The 26,859-nt window shown below is 35.5% G+C and overlaps 2 protein-coding genes across 2 annotated transcripts; one reads left to right on the forward strand and one right to left on the reverse strand.

The window, feature by feature from the left end:
- The first annotated feature begins 7,195 nt into the window (after positions 1 to 7,195).
- Positions 7,196 to 8,210, forward strand: LOC147567118 (uncharacterized). The gene has a single exon (XM_086653744.1). It carries the CDS (start codon positions 7,368 to 7,370, stop codon positions 7,884 to 7,886), a length of 519 nt encoding a protein of 172 aa, XP_086509870.1. The 5' UTR covers positions 7,196 to 7,367; the 3' UTR covers positions 7,887 to 8,210.
- Positions 8,211 to 19,855: 11,645 nt separating this feature from the next.
- Positions 19,856 to 21,348, reverse strand: LOC147567119 (uncharacterized). The gene is made up of 2 exons (XM_086668999.1): positions 21,104 to 21,348; positions 19,856 to 20,688 (listed from the first exon to the last, which is right to left on the reverse strand). Exons 1-2 carry the CDS (start codon positions 21,264 to 21,266, stop codon positions 20,111 to 20,113), a joined length of 741 nt encoding a protein of 246 aa, XP_086525125.1. The 5' UTR covers positions 21,267 to 21,348; the 3' UTR covers positions 19,856 to 20,110.
- Between the last annotated feature and the right edge of the window lie 5,511 nt (positions 21,349 to 26,859).

Genomic DNA, 26,859 nt, shown 5'->3' on the forward strand with positions numbered 1-26,859 from the left:
ACTGCCTTGCAAACACCTTGCACTGCCTTGCAAAGCCTTGCAAACACCTTGCAGAGCCTTGCAAAGCTTTGCAAATACCTTGCAGAGCCTTGCAAAGCTTTGCAAATACTTTGCAGAGCCTTGCAAACACCTTGCAGAGCCTTGCAAACACCTTGCAGTGCCATGCAAATGGTTTGCAAATTAGTTTTTGAATTGATTTAACATGAAATGTGTTACAAATTATTATATTTTGTCTAATAGAATGTTGTATCGAAAAACTAGCTAAAACCCCTACAAATTCATAATAGTCATATTATAAGCTCTAGCACCATCATTTTACATTTCTTCGAAAAACTTCCAAAGCTTTCATGAAATTCTCAATTTGAACATAAATACCAATTATGATTGTCCAAGAAAAAATATTTCTCATAGGCATGTCATCTAACAACTTTATAGCTATTTCAACCAATCTAAGTCTTGTATAACCAACTAACGTTGCATTCCAAGCAACAACATCTCTTTCAAGCATTTTATCAAACACATTGCTTGCATCAACTATACTTTCACAACTTCCATATAAATCCAACAAATAAGTTTGAACATAAACATCAAAACTAACAAATTGTCATCCATCATTCATAACTCAATGAAAATAAAGCAATGAAGAAGTTGAATTATACCTTGAAACACTATCAATTTCTCCTTCCATTGAAAGTATATAAAACTTTCTCTCTCTAGAATTTAGAACCAAAAACTAAATCAAACCCCTTAAAAGCCTCTTCAAACAACAAGCAAATAGATTAAATCACCAAAACCTAAAAACATCAACCTATCTTATAGCCAAAATCGATTCAAACCCCAGAAATTCTAATCGGCGTCGACAATCCAACTTGGTTCGGTCATGAGAAAAACTCAAAATTTTGATTTATTAGTTAGATTATTACTAGGTATTTCTAATTGAATGAAGGGTATTTTTGACTCTTAAAAAGTTGGTGCCTTTAAAAATGTCCTTCAAGCCTATTTTTATAACTTACTTGGGGCCTAGCTAGTTAAAAAGATGGGTTGTCTTTTTAACAAAAAAATACTAGAAATTGGGCCTCCGGCCCAATTTCCTGTATCTTTTATCTCACCCGAATGGGTTTAAAGTCAGTCTTACAACTATTCAAACAAATTAAACACACAGACCAAATAAAGAAAAACATTTTTGAAGTCAACTTTTATCTCGAATGATTTTATTCCACCTTAGTTTATGTCTAAATTTACATTCACAATTCAGATGTTTGTTGATTGATTACTTTAACTCTCTCTTCAACAACACGTACTTCGAGACATCATCATATCATGTTGACGGCGACCATACAACAGATTCCTCTGATGGGGTCTACTCTGATGGGGTCTATCACAGCTCATAAGGCCACCAAAATGTCTGAAGGAACGCAAGTTGGTATACTAATCTTGAGTTGGCTATGATAGTGAGTTTGCTTGGACCACTTTCTTCCTCCCTCCGGTTGCCACTTCGGTACAAAAATTGCAAACTAACCTTATATATAGTTCCATGCGGACCACACATCAAATGTATGTTGGTCTAGTAGTAACCGATAGAGTTCCAACTGGAAGTTTGGTCCACACACCAAATGTACGTGGTTCAGCAAAACAAGAAACAAACAAATATATATCGAAGTCTATAGATAAATATGTGTATGTGTGCTCGTAATGCTTTCAGAAAGACCAAGCTTTTAATGTCTTCAAATGTTTGATGACCAGCATTGTGGATTTGCTTTTTCATTGGCACTGAAAGATGTGTGACCACTTTCGGATTGCTTTCTGTAACTTTCCTGATGTTCCTCTCAGTTACCCATTTACTAGAAGAGCATATACCCTTGCCCCTTGGTTTATTGATTAGAAGGAGATTTTATAGGCAATGTCAAAAAGTGTTAAAGGCAGCATTCCCACGAATAGTTGGAGGCGATGTGATCTATTGATGGCAATGCACATCTTCCTTCTTCTTGGCAAAAGGTCGACGACCGGCAGTCTCTGGCCGTCGACCTTCAACCCACAATATGAGAGGGTTTCAAACCCTAGATCCACGGAGAGAATTTGTTCATATGGGATCCGGATCTAGGGTTTGTAACTCTAAGTCCAGACAAGATTCGGGGACCCAAATGAAGATAGAGAGAGAGAGAGAGAGAGAGAGAGAGAGAGAGAGAGAGAGAGAGTTTTTCAGTTAAGGTCGTTGGCACGAGTTTGCTAATCCGCGATTTTTTGCCTGAGAAAAAACAAGATGGATACTGCCTCTAAGCACTAATATATAAGATAATAACATGCACTATTTTTTTTTGTTGCGATAGACTATGACATGCATAGTCTCATAAATAAGATATTCTTTTTTCACTAGTTTGCTTTTGTCTAGTTGTTTAAACGTTTAAACATATCGTGTATGAGATCAAGAAGAAATCTCAAATTTCTTCTTAAAAAGAAACCTTAAAATATACTTAAAGTTTTGAGGGGCTTCACATTATACACCTTGCCTTTTGTTTTATTTCTTATCTTGTAACTTTAGAGCTGTACTACTTTTGGGGAATGGAACATGTTCTAATTAAAGTAAGTAATCGTTTTCATATACTATGATCTTATAGGCACTGAGTTTTAAGCTCTGAGTTTCTTTAAAGAAAAAGTTCAAGTGTAATAATGGTGACAGTGATGATATATCTTCAAGAACAAAAACTTGATGTACATAAAGGGCATTTATGAATCTTAGTTTTTAGAAGCTTTATTAATTGCAAAAAGAACATTCCAACATACTGGGTACCCATGTTTTACCATGTTACTTTCTATTGCTCCATGTATTGTTCAATAAATGTCAATTTCACACCATAATTCGAGCAAACATCAAAATTAAGTTTTGCATCTTCGTCACTGCTTGGTGTTGTGGTTCGATACCCACTTTGTATTTTGAAAGTATCTACAAATAATTATTGTTGATTGATAAGAGAGGAAATCTAATTTTACCAATAGTTTTTTTATATTTGTAGTGATTCTTAATGGCGATAAAATACGAAACTACAAACATAAATTAATGGTGAAGATGAGAGGTAGGGTTTTCTAGTCAGCTGTGGTAAGAATTAGGCTTTCTCCGACCACCTTCAACTCCCAATTTTACACATTCGTGAAAAATTAAGGCTTTTATAGTCGTCGAAGAAAAAACAGACTAGAAAACCATTAAAAAAGCTAGAGCTTTAACTGTTTTCTTTGAAATTTTGGAGTGTTCTATTGGATATGCTTTAGCTGGCCAATACGTGGACAATCATTTTTCTTATATGGACAACTATTTTTGGGTCCGGTGTGGGTCAACTATGTTTGACTTGGTTGACCTTGATTTAATATGGGGACAACTCAATAAAGTCTTAAATATTAATCGTTACTAACTTGTGGACCACAAGGAATGAAAAATCGAAATATTTCGGTCGAAATGACCGAAATATTTTGGTTTTTCAAGTTACCGCAACGAAACTTCACTTACAGAAGTTTCGTGTCAGGCAATCTTGAAAAGAATGCTAATTTTCGAAAGATCAGGTCAATATATCATACCTATTAGAATCCAAACTTGTTAGAACTGAAAATCAGATCAAAAGATCATACCTTATCTCTCTCTTCTTCATTTTTTGGTTAATTACTCAATATTTCTTCACCATCTCTACATACTTCTTTATAAAATCTCTTCACTTCTTCACATATTTCTTGTAATAGAGAAGATTATCAAAGTTTTAGGGTTTTAGTTTGAAAGAAAAGCTTGAGAGAGATGAGGAGTCGTTTGATCTTCGACGGCACTGGTTTGGAGATTTGATATTAGGGTTTGTTCTAGGGTTTATTTGTGGGTAATTATAAAGGCGATTTTGTAAAGTATTATTGGCGCCCCTCACGATTTTTTTAGGAGACCAAGAATAAATGGGGCGCCAATACAATTTGCCTTCTCTTTATTTCAAGGGATGACCATATTTTCAGGTAAACCCTCAAAATAACAGATGTTATTTTGTGGGTATTATTTTTCATAAGTATTTCAATTTAGCCCCCAAACCTATCTATTTTAGTGCAGATTAATCCTCCAATTAACATATTTTGTCACATATCTATTTTAGCCCCTTAGATTATGTCTTTATAACAATCTCACCCTCAAATTAACAAATGTCGTTACAAATCCGTCTTCAATAGTGTTATTCTAATATTTATTTTAATTTCTATCACGTAAATGCAGAACCAGTGACATTGGCTGGCAATGTCACAAGATTGCATCTATTTTATGCTTATTGATGATTAAAGAGTTTTGCTAGATACAATTGCATGATATTTTTATCGTTTTCATAGATTTGTAAAACTTCCACACTGACCGAAACGTTTCCACGAAACGTTTCCACGAAACGTTTCCACTTTTGGGCCGACCGAAATTTCCACCGAAAACGAAGTTTCATTCCTTGGTGGACCATTAACAAAACTAATAGTAGTAAAAATTGGAAGCCTAAACTGTTTTCTTCATCATCATCATCTTCTTTTTGTTCTTCTTCTTGTTCTTGTTCTTCTTCTTTAAACTTGTCATCCAAAGTGTAGTTTGATCAACTACAAAATTAAACTCAATAACACAAACTGAACAAAACTTTGATTTCCAAGCCAAACTAAGCTTGTTCACAGTACCTGTTATGCATAGTAATTTCATGGGTAGTTCTATTCTGGTTCAATCTTTTGTTCACAGTAGTTGGGAATTGATATTTGTTTTCGGAACTTAAAACCCAAGGAACAAATGAAAAAAGACATCATCCCCAAATGTTGATATCACCAAAATTTGTTTAGAAAATTGTGCAATTGTAGTAATGGATTTAGTTCTAGACACCAAATCCAATTTAGAGAAGAACCCAGTTCCTGGTAAGTTGTTAATGAATCCAAAGTTCATGATGGGTAGAGTAAGAAACTCCTGAACAGTAGCAACTACTGATTTCGGGAGTTTGAAATCCACGAACAGTAGCAGTCGTGCGCTAAAACGAGCAGATCTGCTGGTGATCTGCTCGTGTTTCGTCGATCTCCCGCGAGTCACTAGCAGATTTACTTGTTTGTTAAAAAGAAATGATTTCTAGGGTTTTGAAGTATTTGATTCCTAGGTTTTAAAAGTTTTAGGGTTTTAGAGTTCTTAGATCTTAAATTTTCCTTTGGGACGATTCTTCAACAATTCATTTCCCTTTGTTTGATGTCATAATCAATTATGTTTCTGCAAAAATTTTCTCTCTGAAAATTTGGGTGTTGGTAATGAAGATGAAGTAGTAGAACCAGAAGATCAAAATAACTTACGGTTTATGGAAAAAAGAGGGAGGAGTTAACATAATACATCTAATTGTAAGAGGACTTGAGTAAAAATAATAGAGATTTGTCCCCTTAAAAACTGGTGTCCATATATAAATTTTTAATTTATCTGGTTGTCCAAATAAAATAGTTGTCCATATAAGAAAAACGGTTGTCCACGTATTGGCCACCATGCTTTAATGCAATAGTTTTCATCTAAAAAACACAATTTACATTTTCAAAGGCACCTTAAGGGCACATGATTGAAAAACACAAAATAAAGAGGGGTGTTTTAATCATTAGACACCTCATTTCTTTTATTTTGCTTAGAAAAACACTTCAACCCGTACCACCGTATTATCAGTGTGAAAACAAATCCTTAATCAGTCAATAGTAGAACCTTAATATGCTCTTTTACAAATACGTAAACTCTTTTCCCTTCTTATTTGAAAAGTATTGACATTGGGAAAACAATATGAGAAGTTAAACTTTAACTTGTCAAATTTAGAAAAAGTAACGGCATACATTTACTCTTATGGAATATGACGACATAATTCTTTTCGGTTTTTTTAGAACATTCGAAGAGGAACATGAATATAGAAATTTGAACAATCATGTACCACACCGTGCATAATGTCCCTTGGGACAACAAAACATTTTCCAAATAAAACATTTTTTTTTTTTGTTGAAGTATTTTCCAAATAAAACATAATTCCTTCATTTTTCTTCTTGAACAATATTAGATTGGTAACATGAGAGGGATATTTACCTTGATTTATCATAAATGAAAAGTTAATAACTTGGCATGTCACTTATGGCAGGTGACTAAGTATAAATTCTTTCATCATTTCATTTGAAAAACATTATTTGAGTCTAGACTTGTTTGATTAATGATTTAGTATGAACAATCTAGACACTCGATAAGATACTAATTTTTTTCTGTTTTTACTACAAAAACATTGCTGTCAAAATATTATACTGTAGAAGGTAGTGAAAAGAATAAATAAAGACTCTCACCTCTTAAGGAAAATGATGAATAAACCACAAATTATTTCGTTTTTTATTGATTTTGAGAGACACTCAGAGTGAGACATATCAATTTTTCTTATTTCATATGATAAGATATCAATTAGTTCCTTTTATGCTTGGGAAACATGATGGAGGGTATATATTAAGTCAACTTTTCCGTTCTTGTTCTTTATTTTTATTTGGCCCTTTTCATTTTATCTATTAGGCACACTATGAAACTTCAATTCTTTTCCTTTAATTTTCAATAAAAATTTGAACACATTCAATGTAGATTGACTAGTTAAGAATATAAAAATTGATAGTTTTCATTTTGGTCACATGTTAGAAAAAATGACACTTTATTCTAAATATTTAAAACCTCCTAACCACATTAAAGTTTTAAACAATATCAAATAATTAGGGATAGCAGGGCGGGAGAGTACGAGTTACGTTATGAGAATCAAAAGTAAAAGAAAAATCTATCAGTCGTTTTCGGATGTTAGAAGTTAGGTTACGAGAATCAAAAGTAAAAGAAAAAAAAACCATCAATCGACTTTTATACAAGTTTTTGATGTAGTAAACTGTACTCCGTATTAATATGGTTTACGAATTTATTTCATACAAACTGTAATATGTTCCATCCAAGGACTATCTTATATAGGTTTATAGTATAAAGCACGATTGATGATACAAAAGTAGATTAACAATTTTATTCTTTAACCTCTCCTAGTGTGATTATTGGACCTAGAACAAATACTTATGGAGAGGGGCTTAGAAAAGTAAACCCTAGTGGGGGTGAGTTTTACCCACTTGATATGTACGTCAACAGACAGGTGTTTGAAACTTCAAACTTCGATGTCCTTAGCTTAGGCCACCACGAGGCATAGCAAATATATGCATTGTTGTTGTTAGCTTATATAATCTTCTTCTTCTCTATCTCTTCTTTTGCCCACTTTCTCTCTCTCTCTAAAACCCCTCCACTTTCTCTCTCTCTCTTCCTTCGCCCTAGACTTCTCTCTCTTTCTCTCTCTAGAACTTCTAACACCGAAACACAAATGGCGTCTTCACTCCACATCGTTCTCTTCATATCAGCTTTAATGATCGGATCCGCTATAGCTCAAGGTCCATCATCAGCACCAGCAGGTGCTCCGACCCAATCACCACCTAAAGCTTCTCCACCGACCGCCGCTACTCCATCTCCAATTCCAACTCCAACTCCAACTCCGACCGCCACTACTCCATCTCCAACTCCAACTCCAACTCCGACCGCCGCTACTCCACCTCCAACTCCGACCGCCACTTCTCCATCTCCATCTCCATCTCCGACCGCCGTCGCTACTCCTCCACCAGCTTCAAGTCCATCTCCATCGACTTCACCTAATTCATCTCCACCAGCTCCTCCTACTTCCGCTCCAACTCCTTCCAGTGCCGGACCAGCAACACCTCCTGCTAGTACACCAGGTGGATCTACCTCCGATAATGACAACGGCGCCGTTTCTCTGAACAGAATTTCAATATCTGGATCTGTTGGCGTCGGATTATTTGCTGCTGCTGCTACTTTGTTGATGATGTAGATCTGAATTTTCTTTTGAATTTCATATTTTTGTGGAGTTCAATTGAAGATTCTGATTTGGGTTTTTTAATTAGTTTTTAATTTTAGTATTTTGGTTGTTTAAATTTGTTCTGTTTATTATTAATTTGGTATTGTGATGGGTTCATGATTATGATGATGATGATGATGATAGATGTGCGGTTCAGATTGATTTGATTTTTATCTTTGTTCCTTTCTCACTCCATTTCTGTGTAAGTCAATTGTTTTTTTGGTTTCATTCTGAATTAGAATTTCTCCTTATTTCCTTAATTAAATAATTATCAATTGAAAGACAAACTTTCAGAAATAGAGTCAATTTGCAAAAATAAGTTAAGTTTATGGACCGATCAACACATTCTACCCTAATTAATTTCGTGTCTCTCTTCTAGATTGTTAATTCTTACTATTAATGTGTATATTTTTGTAGTTTCTTCTATTATTTTTGTATGATTCTTTCACCAAATGCGTGTTATCATCCCTTTTTCTGTCATTTTCTCTTGTTTTCAAGTGTAGGAATGTGTGACAAAATCTTGTTGTCAAGTGTATGGGTGTGACAAAAAAAACTCATCCTATTACAGACAGCTGTATAATAAGTTTGGGAAAATGACACAATGATGCCCGGCTTAATTCCGGCCGGAGTATGTGAGCCGGTTGATATTTAGATAGAGAGAGAGTACGAAAAAGTAAAGTACTTTCTCTCTCTAAATATGAGCGGACTCTCTCTCTCTAAATATGAGCGGGCTACATACCCCGACCGGAACGGCTGATAAGTTTGTAATGTTACCTTATTCTCTGTTTTTGACCAAATATGACCCCATTCTGTTCAACAAAAAAAAAAAAATATGACCCCATTCTCATATTGGGCTTCTATCACTTCATAAAAAGGATTTCATAATTCCCTTTGTTATTGGCTCACACTCTCAACATCATATTTTCAAAATGTATATACAATTGAAGACACTCCGGGTATTTATTCGTAAAACTATATGGTTAGCTATAAGGTGGTCCTATGCATCCAATTACTATATTTTACTAAAAATTGGCATTAGCCTAAAACGAGAAAAAGTCCATGTCACAAGAAAAAAAATCAACCCGAAATGTCAAGTTTCAGACTGAAACGTCATGTCCGAGATGACTAAATAGGTTTAAATGTGATAATGTAAAATTGTAAACTACATGTATGGTATATATGTTTTTGTGGGGTTCACATGCGTTTTTTCAGGCCCACATGATTTATATTAGGCGAAAAACATCAAATTATGTATTGGATTTTCAAAATGTGCTACGTGTACTATGTACAATACTAGATAAAAGAATTGACATTTGGAAATGTTCAGTGCATAGACTTACGCACTGTGCAAAATACAAAATGAAAAGAAAAGCATTTGAAAATGTAATGTGCATCGCATAAACACGACGTCTTGCAATGTACATTATGTGATGAAATATGTTACTGCAAATTTTTTAAGTACGATAATAGACAACTTTTTATGGTGCAAAAGTTTGTTGACATCACATTTTTTTGTCAGTCTGAAACTGACTTTTTCGACCAATCTCTTGTTCTTTTTCTGGCTTGGACCTCTCCTTGAGACTCTTATCTTTCCCGACCTATTGTCAACCTCTATTTAATTGGGCAAATAAACCAATGTTATAATTTGGGTGTCCAAGCGGGTACCATTGACCAAATATTGTCGGATTTGAACAGGACGCCAGTGGCACCTAAAATTTGAGCCCAACCCGTTTATTCATCGAGTTAACTAGTCTGAGCCCGTTTTCAAACTTTGGTGATCATAGGCTCTACCGGACTCAAATGCATATGACAATTTTTGGATTCTCCAAATTTCCACAACTAACATCCACCCAGTAGAGTGTAATAATATAGACAGCATTTTTAAAGGGAGAAACTAAACACAACCCAAAACACCTAAAATATCAAAATTTACTAGGTATTCTTTGAATTGCTAACCTCCAAAAAGATATACATCCAATGAAGTGATATAATATTAGAAGCCATAGAACAACAAACATTTTAAAACCATCAATTCTTGTTTGTTTGTTGATCTAGCATTGTCCTTTGTTAAGAAACACCTTCAATTATGCACATTTTAGGTATTCAATGTGAATGTTTAGAATGTTTGAGACAAAGACAACTCCATTGTCGTTCATCAAAAAAAAAAAAAAGACAACTCCATTGAAATACACTATTCCTGTTTTCATTTTGGTGTGGATTTTGGGTTACCTAAACTGCTTTCAAAGAGAACTAATGATTTCGTGGGTCTTACTTATAGACAACATTCTTCTTCTTGTTATTTATCTCTCTGTCTTAGATTTGTTTTGATATCTTAAATACCGATATCAGAAGTTTCGAGAAGAATCCATTTTGTGTTTCCAAAAAGATCTTAAGAGGTCGTGCTGAGTGGTTGTGTCTATAGATGTCCCACGTTTTTGTTTTAGGCCTGCTACTCTATATGGGCACCGTCTTTTTATCTATTTTGTCTTTATATTTGAATTTCTAAAGGTGTTGGCACCCTCTTTTCATTTATTCTGTCCTAAAGCATTCGCTTTCGATTTTCTTCTATAATCTTCATCAAGAAATTTAAATGTCATCGTGTTTTTTCTAAAAGGTGTCATCTATAATTCATTTGTTGAAGAAAAATAGTAAAACAAAACTTCAAAAGATATTCATTTCTTAATCGATTTTAAAAACAGGAAATTGGGCAGGAGGCCCAATTTCTTGTATTTTTTTTGTTAAAAAGACAACCCATCTTTTTAACTAGCTAGGCCCCAAGTAAGTTATACAAATAGGCTTGAAGGACATTTTTAAAGGCACCAACTTTTTAAGAGTCAAAAATACCCTTCATTCAATTAGAAATACCTAGTAATAATCTAACTAATAAATCAGGAACTTGAGTTTTTCTCATGAACGAACCGAGTTGGATTGTCGACGCCGATTAAAATTTTTGGGATTTGAATCGATTTTGGCTATAAGATAGGTTAATGTTTTTAGGTTTTGGTGATTTAATCTATTTGCTTGTTGTTTGAAGAGGCTTTTAAGGGGTTTGATTTAGTTTTTGGTTCTAACTTCTAGAGAGAGAAAGTTTTATATACTTTCAATGGAAGGAGAATTTGATAGTGTTTCAAGGTATAATCCAACTTCTTCATTGCTTTATTTTCAATGAGTTATGAATGATGGATGACAATTTGTTAGTTTTGATGTTTATGTTCAAACTTATTTGTTGGATTTATATGGAAGTTGTGAAAGTATAGTTGATGCAAACAATGTGTTTGATAAAATGCTTGAAAGAGATGTTGTTGCTTGGAATGCAACGTTAGTTAGTTATACAAGACGTAGGTTGGTTGAAATAGCTATAAAGTTGTTAGATGAAATGCTTGTGAGAAATATTTTTTTCTTGGACAATCATGATTGGTATGTATGTTCAAATTGAGAATTTCATGAAAGTTTTGGAAGTTTTTCGAAGAAAAGTAAAATGATGGTGCTAGAGCTTATAAAATGACTATTATGAATTTCTAGGGGTTTTAACTAGTTTTTCGATACAACATTCTATTAGACAAAATATAATAATTTGAAACAAATTTCATGTTAAATCAATTCAAAACTAATTTGCAAACCATTTGCATGGCTCTGCAAGGTGTTTGCAAGGCTCTGCAAGGTATTTGCAAAGCTTTGCAAGGCTCTGCAAGGTATTTGCAAAGCTTTGCAAGGCTCTGCAAGGTATTCGCAAGGTTGTGCAATGTATTTGCAAAAGTCATGCAAGGTGTTCGCAAGGCTCTGCAAAGTTTTTGCTAGGCTCTGTAAGGTGTTCGCAAGGCTCTGCTATTTGTTTGCAAGGCTATCCAAGGTGTTTGCAAAAACCATGCAAGGTGTTTGCAAGGCCTTGTAAGGCCTTGCAAGGCAGTGCAAAGTGTTTGCAAGGCAGTGCAAGGTGTTTGCAAGGTATTTTCTTAGACTAGGGTTAGGTTGGTCTTTTTACTGAAATTGAAAATTACATAATTGCCATCAGGGAGGTGAAGCCTAAAAAACTTTGATGAATCTTTTTTAACCAAAATCATAATTTTTTAGGGAGTTTTGGCCAAATTCCTCTTTTAAAAATCCTAGTTTTTTTTTATAATTCTATCTTTTAATCTAGTGTGAAAAGTTTTGAAGTGGATAAATCGAAGAAAATGTTTATCATAGGTTTCGGCTTCATGTCGAATTGTTTTAGGGTTTGTTTGGTACATGCGAAAGTAAGATGAGGAAATCGATTTTCGTAAGAAAACTGATTTTCTGCTATTTGATTTGGTGAAAGAGGTGCTAAATCAATCAAGGAAAAAAAAGATTTGAAAAAAGGTGAAAATTCTTACCACAAAAAGGTGGTCAAATCGTTTTCTTACTCACCTGTGACTCTTACGCCCTACTCTCTCCCTCTCCTTCTCCATTCCCTTCCCTCAAACGTCTTATGTCTATCTCCCCTCTCTTTCTCTGCAAGCATTAGACGGCAACTCATGTCCACTGTATCCATTTTGGAGATGATCTTAGTGATAAAGTGTTTCGCCTTTGCAGTTTCCTTTTACGGTTGTAGTTTAAATTAATCAAATTGAAGCTGGAGCTGCGCAAAACCTTAAATGAAAATACTCTCAATTAGATTTTCAGGGGTATGCAAGACCTTCACGTCTTCTACCATTCATCGCAGCTAATAGTTTCACTAAATTTTCACCAGTTGAGATGTTTAGTAATTTAGAGCGGGTGAATCTCGGTCAGCATACATTGCCAAATTAACTACTAGTGGTGTCTTCGGTTCATGTTTGAGCGATATGAATGCTGGAATATTGCTTTGCTTGATAGACAAAAATGGTGAGTCTATATTACAGTAAGGTCTGATGAGTTTACCAGAGAAGACATGACTGATACCTTTTCATCATCGGGCATGTCGTTAACCCATCACTTATCGTCACTTAAGAGTGGTGAAACCTAACTTGATCTTGCTGTAGTGGTGAAGGTTTCTGAAGAAGAAGAATTACAAATGGGAAATCCGAAATCGCTAGATCCCCAAGTCGAAGTATAAAATTTAAGCAGAGAACCCCCTATAAGTTTTTGAAGAGGAAAACTTCACCAGAGATCTCAATGGCTAGATCCCCAGACCGCCTCCCTCACTGGATCCCAAATCGATCTCTTCGGTTCTTCAATAAACGCTAAAAAGTTACGAATGAAAGAGATTGTGAGAGATCGAGGGAGGGTTGCACACTCTATTGAGTTGTACCAAAGGCGGCCGGATTTATTGCCATAAGCGCACCCTATAAATTTAAAAATGTGGGGTGCCTTTAGAAATTTCCATCAAATTTCCATCAGATTTTCACGAGAAATAAATGGTTTTCACATCCAAATGTTTTCATACGTATCAAACAGACCTTTAAAGTGATTTGTAAGTAGTGATGGAGTTTATCAGATCTTAAAACTCTGAATGGTCTCGGGCTCGTACAAGTCAGAGAGGTCTTAGATTGGAATCAGTCTGAGAAGTCTCGGTCTGGTACCAGTACGAGAGAATTGCGCCTACAAATTTTTTTTGTCAAACTAAATTGGCTGGAGTCAATGACACTAGCAGAGCGCCAATAGAAAAAAAGGGGGAGGTGCCTATAGAGGCACCCATTGATCTATCATTATTGGGTTGATTCCATTTTGGCCATTAAATATGATTACTTCACCAAAATGCCCCCCAAATTGACGAGTTTATAGTTTGGTCTATTTTTGTAATTCTTCCGCCTCCTCTCCGCCATAGTGATGCCCTTCTTTTTTACCTATTTTTCCCCTCCTACAATATCTCATTTTCAAACGTAATATTTATGGTCCCAAACCTCATTATTACGTTGTCAAGTCACTTTACATCAACTCTTTTAAGTTCAAGAAAAAGATAACTTCTTCCCTTCTCTGTACACATCAAAACTCCATCAGAATCCAATATAAAGTGTTATATTTCCAGTTGAAGTTCTTCACGCCTACATTAAAATACACGAACAAGTTTTTCACACCTCCATTAAAATACACAAATAATTCTTATTCTTCCTTGAGACCTGCTTTGATTTGACGTTCCAAAGAAAGTTCATCACCATTCACGAAGCCATAAGTACTGGAGGTAGTTCTTCATCTCCACCGGTTCAATCTTTTTTCATTTTTTGTCAAATGTCTGATGAAATTGATCACACGACATCGATTTTCTTTCGATATACAGTCCATGCACACCCCCAAATGCATTGAGATTACAATTTTTTTTCTTCTTCTAAGAATAGCTAAAGTAAGTCAAAAGAGTACTCGCTCTATATTGATGATTACAAGGCAACCAAATTCAAGATGGAAAGCCACAGGTACAAGATGCCTTAAAAACCAAGGAATCGATCAGTTGTCTTGAATATCCAATGATCAGGAACATGCCAGACCAATTCAAATGCATCAAGATTAAAATGTTCGACGTGCAAAGCTGCAAGATCCTCATTGGTAATAGTGTTAGTGTGGTCCTGATGACCCTGAGCCCAAGGACCGACATCTATGAATGATGGGACATGGAAGACCACAAATAAGCTTTGACAAAGAGTCGTTTGAAGATGAAGATTCAGTTCGAAGAATTTCGACTCAAGAAGACGAGTAAGAACCAAGCCACAAACGCCTGGAAACAACTAGCAATTGGGTCGATGGCGGTATTCTGGGAGTTATCAGTGAGGTGCCTTGGACAATCTTAGTTAGGATGGGTGAAACAAATTATTTATCTCTGATGATAACTCCTAGGTCTTAGAGAAAGACACTATGACTGTCTGTGAGGAAGAAAGACATCAAGGTTCTCACCAAAGCCAATTCGAGCCGAGATAGCGAGGAAAGTTGGACATTAAACAAGGAAAACCTAATATGAAACTGTGGAAGAAGATTTCTCAATTAATACTTCGCGTAAATGAAAGAAGAAACCCTGAATATGTTTATAAGAAAATAAAAGATTCGTTGCAATGATGGGTATTGATCTCGATCAGTAAATCACGATCGAAATAAAGAGCCATGGTAGTAATGCGTGGCATTGAGAGGATTGATCAGGTTAGGTGGTTTCAAAGTTAATGTGCCCTCAAAAAGGTCGGATAATGTCAGTAGAGTATATGACTGACCTATGGCGATCTTTACCCCAACAACTTTGCAGTATGAACGAAGAACAAGAAGTTAAGGCATAGACTAACCCCCTGCTCTGCCTAAGGTACACATATTATGTTAGAAAAACTAATATCTGTCGGATTCAACCGACACGAAGTTAACAAATTGACTAAGGGGGTGGCGGTGGATCAGAACATTGGGGGACACTCGGAGACAAAATGTTCCGTGAACATTTCAAGACATTTTAAGACATTTCAGAACATTTGTTCATAGACAAATTGTCTTTATGGACATTTCAAGACATTTGATTCATAGACAAAATGTCTTGGGGACATTTCAAGACATTTGGTTCATGGACAAAATGTCTTGGGGACATTTCAACATATTGAATCCAAGGACATGAATCCAAGGACAAAATGTGTAGTTGATATTATTATTATTATTATTATTATCATCATCATCATCTCATCATTGAAGAACAATTGGTAGACATTTATTATTTTAATATTATCATTATTGTCTAACTAAATGAAATAATATATTTGTACTCATATTCCAAGAATATATTTTTCGACTTTTGTAGACATCTGTTGATATCTGAGGACATTGATAGACAATTGGTGGACATTTATTATTTTAATATTATCATTATTGTCTAATCATATGAAACAATATATTTGTACTACTATTTCCAAAATATATTTTTCGTAGACATCCGTAAGTATCTATGGACATTGATAGCCATTTAATTAACATTTCAAATATATATTTTTCGATTTTCGTAGACATCCGTAAATATCTGTGGACATTGATGGACAATTGGTAAATATTTATTATTTAATATAGTATAATAATATATTAATATAATAATATAATATAGCATAATATAATTTAATAATACAATAATATAGTAATAAAATAATAAGATAATATTATAATAATATAATAATAATATAATATAATAATTATACAAAAATACTATAATATAATAATAAGATAACATTATAATAATATAATAATAATAATATTATTACTATAATAAATATTATATTGTTATATATCATTTATTATATATTATTAATCTAATTTGATAATAATAATTATATTTATTATCTTCTTTACTGAAATGTCCCCAAGTGTCCTCAAATGTCTTCCATATTTTGAGATCCATTTTCTTTCCAACAGCTATCCAAATTTACACTAAAATGTCTCCAAAACCAATTTGTCTTGAAATGTCCCTAGTTTCGTATCAAAAATGAATAACACAGACATTTCAAGACATTTGAAATGTCCCAAACGAATAACACAGACATTTGGAGACATTTGAAATGTCCCCAACCAATAACACAGACATTTGGGGACATTTCAAATGTCCCTAATCAATAACACGAACATTGGGGGACATGAAAATGTTCCCCAATGTCCTTATCCACTACCCCACCCCCCTAAGACTGCACTTGCGAAGCCCACACACGAGGGAGGTGGATACAAAAGAGCTCTACTACCTGGGCCAACTCTAATCGGAGACATTGTTGGAGGTCGACACAAGTATCCTAGGCACCTAAAACTCTATGTTGGCCCCAAGGCAAGCACGGACGTGACTCTTGTTGGGTTGTGGTGTCACCTAGTGTTCTACGCGGAATTTCAGACATCTCATGTCTAACACTAGTATGGTCCCAAGATCATCATGCATAAGCTAATAATTAACTGAGAGTTTAGGATTACCTTAATTGCTAGTTTTCTCTCGAACTTTTTGTTGGGTTTTGTAGTCTACTAATGTTCTAAGCGGAATCTCAGACATCATATGTCTAACATTAGTATCCCCAGGATCACATGCATAAGCTAATAATGATAAATAAGTAAAACTAGTTTGATTGATTACCTTAATCGATAGTTTTTCCTCGAACCTTTCCAATCGCTTTTGAGAAGACCAAGAGCTCTAATTGTAGCTCCTCTACTTGGGACACCGAACAATCAACTTGATCTCCCACCTTGTTGCTAGCTAGAACACCAATGGTGGTTGGATGAAGAACACCTTCTTTGACTAGATAGATAGTTGGAAATTAACTTACTTTCTCTTCTCTACTTGATGTTGTAGAGTAAGAAACCTCTTAGAGAAATTCCACCCCTGATTCACCGACCTAAGGGTCATTATATAGAACCCTAATGAGAGTCCTACTCAGATTTGGTTTCCAAAAAGACCCTTTTGAATAAGATTAAGGAAATAGTCGAAAATAGAAACTAGTTGCTATTTTCTCAATTTCTTGATGAGGAGACGTCCAAACCAAGCCAAAATTGGCAGAAATAACCTTCCCTCTTAGGGGAAGCGTCCCACCGATTTTCAGCCCAATCCGAGACCAAAAAGTCCCTTTTTGGTTCTAGGCCCAAAACCCCTCTTTTGGGCTTTTTGTACTATCTTTGCCTAAACTTCTTTAAGGCCTATGAGACATATTTAAGGGGCTCTCCGATGATTATATGTCTCATCCCTCTAGTCATATCCTCCGATCAAATTGATACTCTTTGTGTAACCCGTTGTAGGATCCGGATAAAGTTAGCCGCGAATTACTTCGTAATTCGACGATCGTAGTTGGTTTCTAGCTAAACACTACGATCCCTAAATCATCCGAACTTGATAATCTTTCTCACCAATTGTACTATCCCACAAATTGATCGCATTGCATCCTTGGTCGAAGGACATCTCCTTCACCTTTCCAGTTGAATGCGAAGACTAAGAGCTCCTAGTGTTGCTCCTCTACTCAAGACACCCGAATGATCAATTTGATCTCCTACCTTGTAGCTAGCTAGAACTCTAATGGTGGTTTGATTAAAAGAACACTTCTTCTTTAAGACGAGTTAGATAGCTTGAGAATTAGCTCACTTTCTCTCTCTACTTGATGTTGTAGAGTAAGAAAGCTTCTTGAAAAATTCTACACCTTATTCAAGTCCAAAGAGACATTAGAACCCTAAGTTAGAGTCCCACCCTAATTAGGTTTTCCAAAAAGTCCTTTTGAATAAGATTAAAGAAATAGTCGAAAATAGAAATTCTCTATTTCTCTAAGATGTGACCGCCCAAACCATGCCCAATTAGGCAGATCTGGTCGGCCCCTAAACTTCACCTTGCCCCCGATCCAAAATCCCTTCTTTCAGGTCTTTTGTGCTATCTTTGCCTATCTTCTTTTAGGCTATGAGACATGTTTACGGGACTCTCTCATGATTATATGTCTCACCCCTCTAGTCATATCATCCGACCAAATAGACATTCTTATGTGTAACCCGATGTAGGATCCGGTCGAAGTTAGCCGCGAATTACTTCGTAATTCGACGATCGTAGTTGGTTACTAGCTAAACACTATGACCCATAAATCATCCAGACTTGATGATCTTCTTCATCAATTGTCCTGTCCGAAAAATTGCTCGCATTGCATCTTTGGTTGAAGGACATCTCCTTCAGATCTGAATCAACTATGCTGATGAGTTCTGGTTTAGTCTTGAAACATAGTAGGGAGTTCTAGGGAAGTCAACGCGGCACCTTGAGACTTGTTTTTTTGTAAGGCAAGAAGGAAGGTGGATCAGAACTAGCTCCGCCCTTAAGCCTTGCTCTGACTAGAGAGACAATATAAAGAGGTCGTCAGAAGTAAGTTGTTGTGATGAAATCAAGAAACCAAGAAAAGTAATAAAAAATAAACAATCATAAAGGACACGAGATATTTACATGATTCAGTTTATTAAACCTACTCCTTGACAGACAAATACGCGATGATTTTCATTATGATAAGAATAACAAGTTACACAAGGAATTCGTGAGAATGATAAGATATCTTTAGGGTTTCAGGTCATATAGCCACTGAAACCTTAATCCCACGGCCCCTCAATCTCATTCTAATTCCGATATTTACATGGATACTCCTAACATTAATAACCGCCTCTAGTGAAGCCTTCTTCTGAGGTCAACCCTGCTTCTGAGGTCAGCTTTGTTAAACGGGTCCAAAATTTCGTGTCGGGGCCGCAGCGGATCGCGAGTCGTGTTAAATATTGACCCATATCCAAGACACTTTCAACATAAGCACTGCAACTAAAGCTCGCCTCTGCCTAAAGAGAAAGCAGTGATGCGGAAGGCCAGATCTAGCCATAGATCCCTTTTCATACATGAACCGTTATGTCAGAGGATCTACCAGTGTCGTAAGAAACACACTCGAACATATACTATTGTTTAACAACCATAATACGTGGCGCTCTCATCAAGTTGGTGTCCTCGCCCCACATCGTCTCAGTTGTACCATGTCGCCGCTTGCCACCTATAAAAGCATATCTTGTTTTCCCTGAAGGGGATCTTCATCTGCATTCTCACTCATTGAATAACTTCCTTAACTCTAAAAACACCTCACTGACTTGACCTTTAGAGCATCTTTTAATTTTTTTTGTAGGTCCTCCCCCCATGTGACCTGAGATCATTAGAAGAAGGAAGAACATTTGGTAGAGAAATCAAAAGAATCCTTCACCAAGAAGAAAAACGGAGAACCACTTTCTTGACATCATCAGTAGTTCTTTTAACCCCGAGAGAGGGAAATTGAGTGAGAGATCGAGCGAGATAAAAAGCTGAACCTGAGAGAGAGTAAGTCCGATTTTTCTGCGACGTGGGAAGTTCCGGCCAACAATTGAAAAAGAGGTGATTTCTGAATAAAACTTGATAGTAGTAAATGACCGAATCGATTATTATGTGTGGTGCGAATAATATTTTTTTGTGTGTGCGATGAGCAATGATGTGGAGTGCTATCTGTGTGTGACTAACAATTAGGGCCAAATAGAAACTACGCCGAAGAGCAATAATGTAGGAGAGGTCACTTTATTGAAAGAAAAATCACGAATGAACTAGATTCAACACGAACCGAAACGCTAGATTACAAATTAAAGCATATTACAATCCTTAGTCCTCTCAAACCCCAAGAAGACTACTACTAGAAACAAAGTGATATAATTGCTCCAAATCAAGGCAGGAGCATCCTGATATCTGGAGCGGAGAGACAAACATGCCAATACCCATCTAAAATGAGCTTCACAAATATTTCTAATTATAACCCATAATTTTAGAAATGAAACAAATAGAACAATGCCATCCCAGTAAACAATGCAACCATGGTTTGACCTTCTAGGTTACTCGAAGATGAATGTGTGTCAGCATCGGAGTCCGAAGCCCCAGAATCATCCGTATTGGGAATGGCAGCTTCCGTAGGGGTCGGCGTGATGCTGCTGCTACTAGATCTCGTGGGGATTGTGGTGGTTGATCTGGTATCATTATTGAGCGCTGGGATAGTTGGTTCCATCCCAATGGGGGTCGAAGATTCAGTGTCATTTGAAGACGATGACACTGGATCGATGGCCGTCGGAGGAGTGGTGGTGGTGGCTGAAGGAGGGGTTAGAATTGATGATGGTGGTGGTAGTGCAGACGTATCGTTAGTGTTTCCGCCGCCCACGTTTACAAGTAGTTTCATGCCATTGTCACAATGACCCATCATACCACAAATGAAGTAATGGGGTCCCGATGTCAATAGAGAAATCGAGGTTGAACCGGAGCTATCAGAACTTAGGGAGTTGCCTATTGTGCAACTCATGTAGTCACTTTGACTCACTTCTTCAACCGTATGCCCTCCTCCATAACTAAACACTGTCATGAAAATTAAGAATTATTTGATCAAATTACAACCATAATTTATAAACATGAGTTGTTGTAAATTTCCAACATTTTATTAGTTAAAATGGATTTTCTTGAGTGATATATCATATATGACACGACAAACACAGACCAATCAGGTGTGGGACTATTCTCACATGTGTTTTTCTTTAATTACGCTGAACACATTTCTCTATTTGTTGAGTCTATCTGTCTATGACGTGTGGCCTAGTTCTGGTATAATATTAAGTTTGTGGTTGTTGAATTCAAAATTAATTTACAATAATTGACAGAACCTAGATATTATAATTCGGTCACTAGAGTATCCTTTTTACATGTGGGGTTATTCTTACACGTAACTTACTAATAGTTATGGTAAGGTACAAATTTAAATAAGAAAAAAAAATACCCAAGGTGTCACCGATAGCAAAGGTCTTGGTAGCGGCCCATGTAGTGTAATCCGCACCAACCGACCAACCTGCTGCATCCCCTACGGTATGAACTACAGCCAAACTTGATCTTGTAAACAAGAACACCATAAAAGCAATCACAACTCCTCTTGTGATACTCATTTTAAATAAAACACAAATAAGTGATAAATCAAGAGAGGGAAATAGATAGTTTTAGAATGAGAGAAAGGGAATTGAGGGTAATGATCAAGCTCTTTCAGTGACCCCTCTTATATAATGGTAGGGAGTGAGAGAGGTGGGTTGACACAAACATGTAGTGAGTAAACGTAGGTAGACTTAATCCTTAGACAATACTAAAAGTGATCAAATTAAAGAAGAAAAACAGTTTGTGGAATGAAGTGGGTAGACTTAATTTGTATTTTTAACTTATTTATTCAATCTTCTTCTCCTACTACTTTGTTGGTTTCCTTAAGAATATTAGAGTACATCTTGATTCTACACCAACACCACATGGTATCAAATACAACATATAAATGCTGGATGTTTTTTGTGTTGTTATTAATTTGAAGGAAATAATTTATATCCTTTTCATATTAGTTTGCTAGTTGTTTTTGCTCTTCTAGCTTACTTAACTTAATCTTTCTTAGAGAGACTTCCATTTATTCAAGGCCGCGGTTTTGGGGAATAAAGAAAATTCTACGAGGAATAAATTTTCGAGAGAATCCAGATTTTTTTGAAAATTCTCCGGAGAATAAATTTTTATGGGGAATACAGAATACATTTTTTTGAAAGTTCTCCTCCATCTCATATGTTCTCTCTGCCACTGCATCTTCTCGACACCTCATCATCTTCTCCGGCGAAAGTCGCCGGCTCGGCCAATTTTCCGGCCGGCGACCTTCAAACATAAATTTTTTTTTCTTACTTCTCTCTCTAGAACTGTTCTAGAGAGAGAGAGGTCTGTTCGTGATGGAACACGAACAAACTCAGTTCGTGATGGAACACGAACAAACTCAGTTCGTGATGGAACACGAACAAACCTTTCTCTCTCTAGATCTGTTCTAGAGAGAGAGAGGTAAGAAAAAAAATTGAGAGAGAGAGAAAATTAATTAATTTTTTTTTTATGTTTGAAGGTCGCCGGCCGGCGACTTTTGCCGGAGAAGATGATGATATGTCGAGAAGATGAAGTGACAGAGAGAGGTGATGAGATGGAGGAGTCTTTTTTTTATAACATCTTCTAAAATTAGAAGCCCCTTAGCAATAAAAAGAAACATAAAAAGTCAATCTTATTTGACTAGTTTTAAGAAAAGTCTTTATTCCCCGGAGAATTTTCTTTATTCCCCAAAGCCGCGGCCTTATTCAAACGATTGACTTATACATGAGTAGTTCTTTTGTGAAACTTTTGTTGGGAACAGAGTCGGTTTTGGATTAGTCTGACTCGTCAAACTCAGAAACGGAGTATACTAATGCATTTGTCTCTTCTATCTCCTAAGTTTAGGGCTAAAAATTTCACAAATTCAATTCTGGATGAATGAGATATTCAAGTTTAAAGTCTAGACGAAATTTAATTAATTTAAAGACTAAAACGGCAAAAGAGAATGTCCATAACGGACAACCCGCATCCAGCCGCCCTAAAGATGAAAATCGAATGATCGGTGATCGCGCTACACACAGTGGAATCTTCTTGGGAAGCCTACCAAAAACGGCGGATCTACGAGATCGAATGATTTGCGTTCCGCCCGTGTCAGGCATGCGGTGGAGTTACTAGCTCTAGATCTTCCTGCAGTGACATTCTTTTTTACTTTTTTGGGCGGATTGGGGAAGATCTACGGGATACGTTCATGGGCAGACCCATAAATATTTTTGTGTGCGTACACATTTTAATACTAGTATTAAATTAATAAAATTTCACTCTTTGATTTTTAGTTATTTAATGTATAATGTATTAAGTTAATACTATTAAATTAATAAGATTGAATCAATTACATTTATTTGACAAAGAATAGTTGAACATAAAAATCTCAGGCGTAATGAAGAAATCTAAATTTTATCTACTGGTGTCAACACCATATGTTGAGGAAGGACGAAGATATTTGGACTCCACTAATTCAAAATGTTTTAATTCAAAATAATTGGGGTGCCAATAGAGGTAGTTTTAGGGTCAGGAACACTTTTTTTTTGGGTGAAAAAGACAACCCATCTTTTTAACTAGCTAGGACCCAATTAAGTTTTAAAAATAGTCTTAAAGGACAATTTTAAAGACACTCCCATTTTCTAAGTAAAAAATACTCTTTGTTTATCTAAAACAGGAAATTGGGTAGGAGGCCCAATTTCTTTTATTTTTTTGTTAAAAAGACAACCCATCTTTTTAACTAGCTAGGCCCCAAGTAAGTTATAAAAATAGGCTTGAAGGACATTTTTAAAGGCACCAACTTTTTAAGAGTCAAAAATACCCTTCATTAAATTAGAAATACCTAGCAATAATCTAACTAATAAATCAGGAACTTGAGTTTTTCTCATGAACGAACCGAATTGGATTGTCGACACCGATTAAAATTTCTGGGGTTTGAATCGATTTGGCTATAAGATAGGTTAATGTTTTTAGGTTTTGGTGATTTAATCTATTTGCTTGTTGTTTGAAGAGGCTTTTAAGGGGTTTGATTTAGTTTTTGGTTCTAAATTCTAGAGAGAGAAAGTTTTATATACTTTCAATGGAACGAGAATTTGATAGTGTTTCAAGGTATAATCCAACTTCTTCATTGCTTTATTTTCATTGAGTTATGAACGATGGATGAAAATTTGTTAGTTTTGATGTTTATGTTCAAACTTATTTGTTGGATTTATATGGAAGTTGTGAAAGTATAGTTGATGCAAGCAATGTGTTTGATAAAATGCTTGAAAGAGATGTTGTTGCTTGGAATGCAACGTTAGTTGGTTATACAAGACGTAGGTTGGTTGAAATAGCTATAAAGTTGTTAGATGAAATGCTTGAGAGAAATATTTTTTTCTTGGACAATCATGATTGGTATTTATGTTCAAATTGAGAATTTCATGAAAGCTTTGGAAGTTTTTCGAAGAAAAGTAAAATGATGGTGCTAGAGCTTATAAAATGACTATTATGAATTTGTAGGGGTTTTAGCTAGTTTTTCGATACAACATTCTATTAGACAAAATATAATAATTTGTAACAAATTTTATGTTAAATCAATTCAAAACTAATTTGCAAACCATTTGCATGGCATTGCAAGGTGTTTGCAAGGCTCTGCAAGGTGTTTGCAAGGCTTTGCAAGGTTCTGCAAGGTGTTTGCAAGGCTCTGCAAGGTGTTTGCAAAGCTTTGCAAGGCTCTGCAAGGTGTTCGCAAGGTTGTGCAAGGTGTTCGCAAGGCTCTGCAAAGTTTTTGCAAGGCTCTGCAAGGTGTTTGCAAGGCTCTGCAATTTGTGTGCAAGGCTATCCAAGGTGTTTGCAAAAACCATGCAAGGTGTTTGCAAGGTTCCGCAAGGTGTTTGCAAGGCTCTGCAAGGTGTTTGCAAGGCTCTGCAAGGTGTTTGCAAGGCTTTGCAAGGCAGTGCAAAGTGTTTGCAAGGCAGTGCAAAGTGTTTGCAAGGTATTTTCTTAGACTAGGGTTAGGTTGGTCTTTTTACTGAAATTGAAAATTACATAATTGCCATCAGGGAGGTGAAGCCTAAAAAACTTTGATGAATCCTTTTTAACCAAAATCATAATTTCTTAGGGAGTTTTGGCCAAATTCCCCTATCTAAAAATACCAGGAAATCCTAGAATCTCAAATTCTAATAAACATAAACGACTGAAAGAGAGAAACGACCGTGGGTTATTTCGCGATTTCATCGAGCTGGTTGAAGTCGATTCTTGCTATAAGATCATAAATATATTTTAGGTTTTGGTGATTAAATTTCTTTATTTGTTGTTTGAAGATGATTTTGAGGGGATTGAGTTAAGTTTTTGGTGAATAATTTTAGAGAGAGAAAGTTGTAATTTCTAATTTTTGAATCTTTAGTGATGAAGTAATTTTTTACTATGTTAGTTCTGATGTTTTGTCAGTTTTAATGTTTTGTTCAAACTTATTTGTTGGATTTGTATGGAAGTTGTGGAAGTATAGTTGATGCAAAGAATGTGTTTGATAAAATGCTTGAAAGAGATGTTGTAGCTTGGAATGCAATGTTAATTGGTATACAATATTTGGGTTGGTTGAAATAGCTATAAAGTTGTTTGATGAAATGTCCGTGAGAAATGTTTCTTCTTCGATAATCATGATAGGTGCTTATGTTCAAGTTGGGAATTTCACGAAAGTTTTGGAAGTTTTTCGAAGAAATATAAAAGGATGGTGCTAGAGCTCTGCAAGGTGTTTGCAAGGCTCTGCAAGGAATATGCAAGGTGTTTGCAAGGAATATGCAAAGAATATGCAAGGTGTTTGCAAGGCTATGCAAAGTGTCTGCAAGGTGTTTGCAAATGTTTTCCTAGTTCTAGCAAAACTTTGGAAACTTTTCTCATGATTGATCAAAATCACTTGAAATAACCATGAACTTTATTCACATCATGTTCGTCTTCATTTTACGGCGGTTCGGGGGCGGAGCCCCCTTTTTTTTTGAGAAATTTACATGTATCTTTATATTGTAATTATTGTCGACTTTCGTTTTTCGGGGGTTCCGCCCTCGTTTTTTTTAAGATATTTCATAGAAATTCATACAAAAATATGTAACTTTAGAATTTGAAAGTTTGTAAGACATTGCAAGTACTTTGCAAGGCTATGCAAGGTGTTTGTAAGGTTATGCAAGGTGTTTGCAAGGCACTGCAAGGTGTTCGAAAGGCACTGCAATCACTTTGCAAGGCACTACAATCACTTTGCAAGGCAGTGCAAGGAGTTTGCAATCTATTCAAAACATGTAAAGACAATATGAAAATAAGAAAATACAAATATTGTTCAAAAATGTAATTATAATATCCAACCAATCAACAAAATATTAACAAAAATATTCATTCATCAAAATATTCATATCCAAGGGAGAAATTCAAACTTTTTCTCTTTTTTTGACCAACAATAATTCTCATCAGAAATTATATCAAGAACTATCTTTCGTCTAAGTTTTGTCATGAGATGGTTTGATCTGCATTCCTTCAATATCACCACCCTTCGTAATATTTGAAATAATCTAGCATACGTATAAAACACAATTGACTCTGTAAAGAAAAGGCAAGTCATTAAGTTGATAAATAACCAAAAGTATAATTTGCTATAATAAAAAAATGATGATACTTACGAGGTTTCTAATTGTTGTGGACAGTTTACTTGCATTCTCGGTATTCGTAAAGGAGGTTTTGGACGTGAATTGTTGCTATTGTAAGCATAATAAGACATACATCTACAATATAAAACAAATACTTAGTTTTCATGGAGTTTTCAAGACTTTGCAATCACTTTGCAAAGCTTTGCAAAGACTCTGCATGGACTTTGCAAGACAATGAGTATGCAATCTATTTAAAACTAATTTTAATGACAAACATGAAAACAAATACTCAGTTTGAACCTTCAGTTCGGATATGCAGTTGCATAATCCATCTAAGCTCGACCAAATTGATAATTTTCTTACTACGATCGCTTTAGCATTTGATCTCTTTCATTTTTTGTTTGTATCCTCTTTACCCATACTGTCCATCAAAAGAATTTTATGGTTAGTCAAGAGATTATAAACCTTACAAAGATATAGTATAATTTGTAAATCGGGAAATCGTCCCAAGGAA

Source organism: Eschscholzia californica, unplaced genomic scaffold, assembly GCF_041429995.1.
Source record: "Eschscholzia californica isolate CP2 unplaced genomic scaffold, dmEscCali1.0.p SCAF_1, whole genome shotgun sequence".
Taxonomy (NCBI): Eukaryota; Viridiplantae; Streptophyta; class Magnoliopsida; order Ranunculales; family Papaveraceae; genus Eschscholzia; species Eschscholzia californica.

Coding starts and splice junctions, on each gene's coding strand:
- LOC147567119 (XM_086668999.1), bottom strand. CDS start 21,266: ATGAGTATCACAAGAGGAGTTGTGATTGCTTTTATGGTGTTCTTGTTT. Junction 20,689..21,103: donor TGCTATCGGTGACACCTTGG/GTATTTTTTTTT, acceptor TTTTCATGACAG/TGTTTAGTTATGGAGGAGGG.
- LOC147567118 (XM_086653744.1), top strand. CDS start 7,368: ATGGCGTCTTCACTCCACATCGTTCTCTTCATATCAGCTTTAATGATC.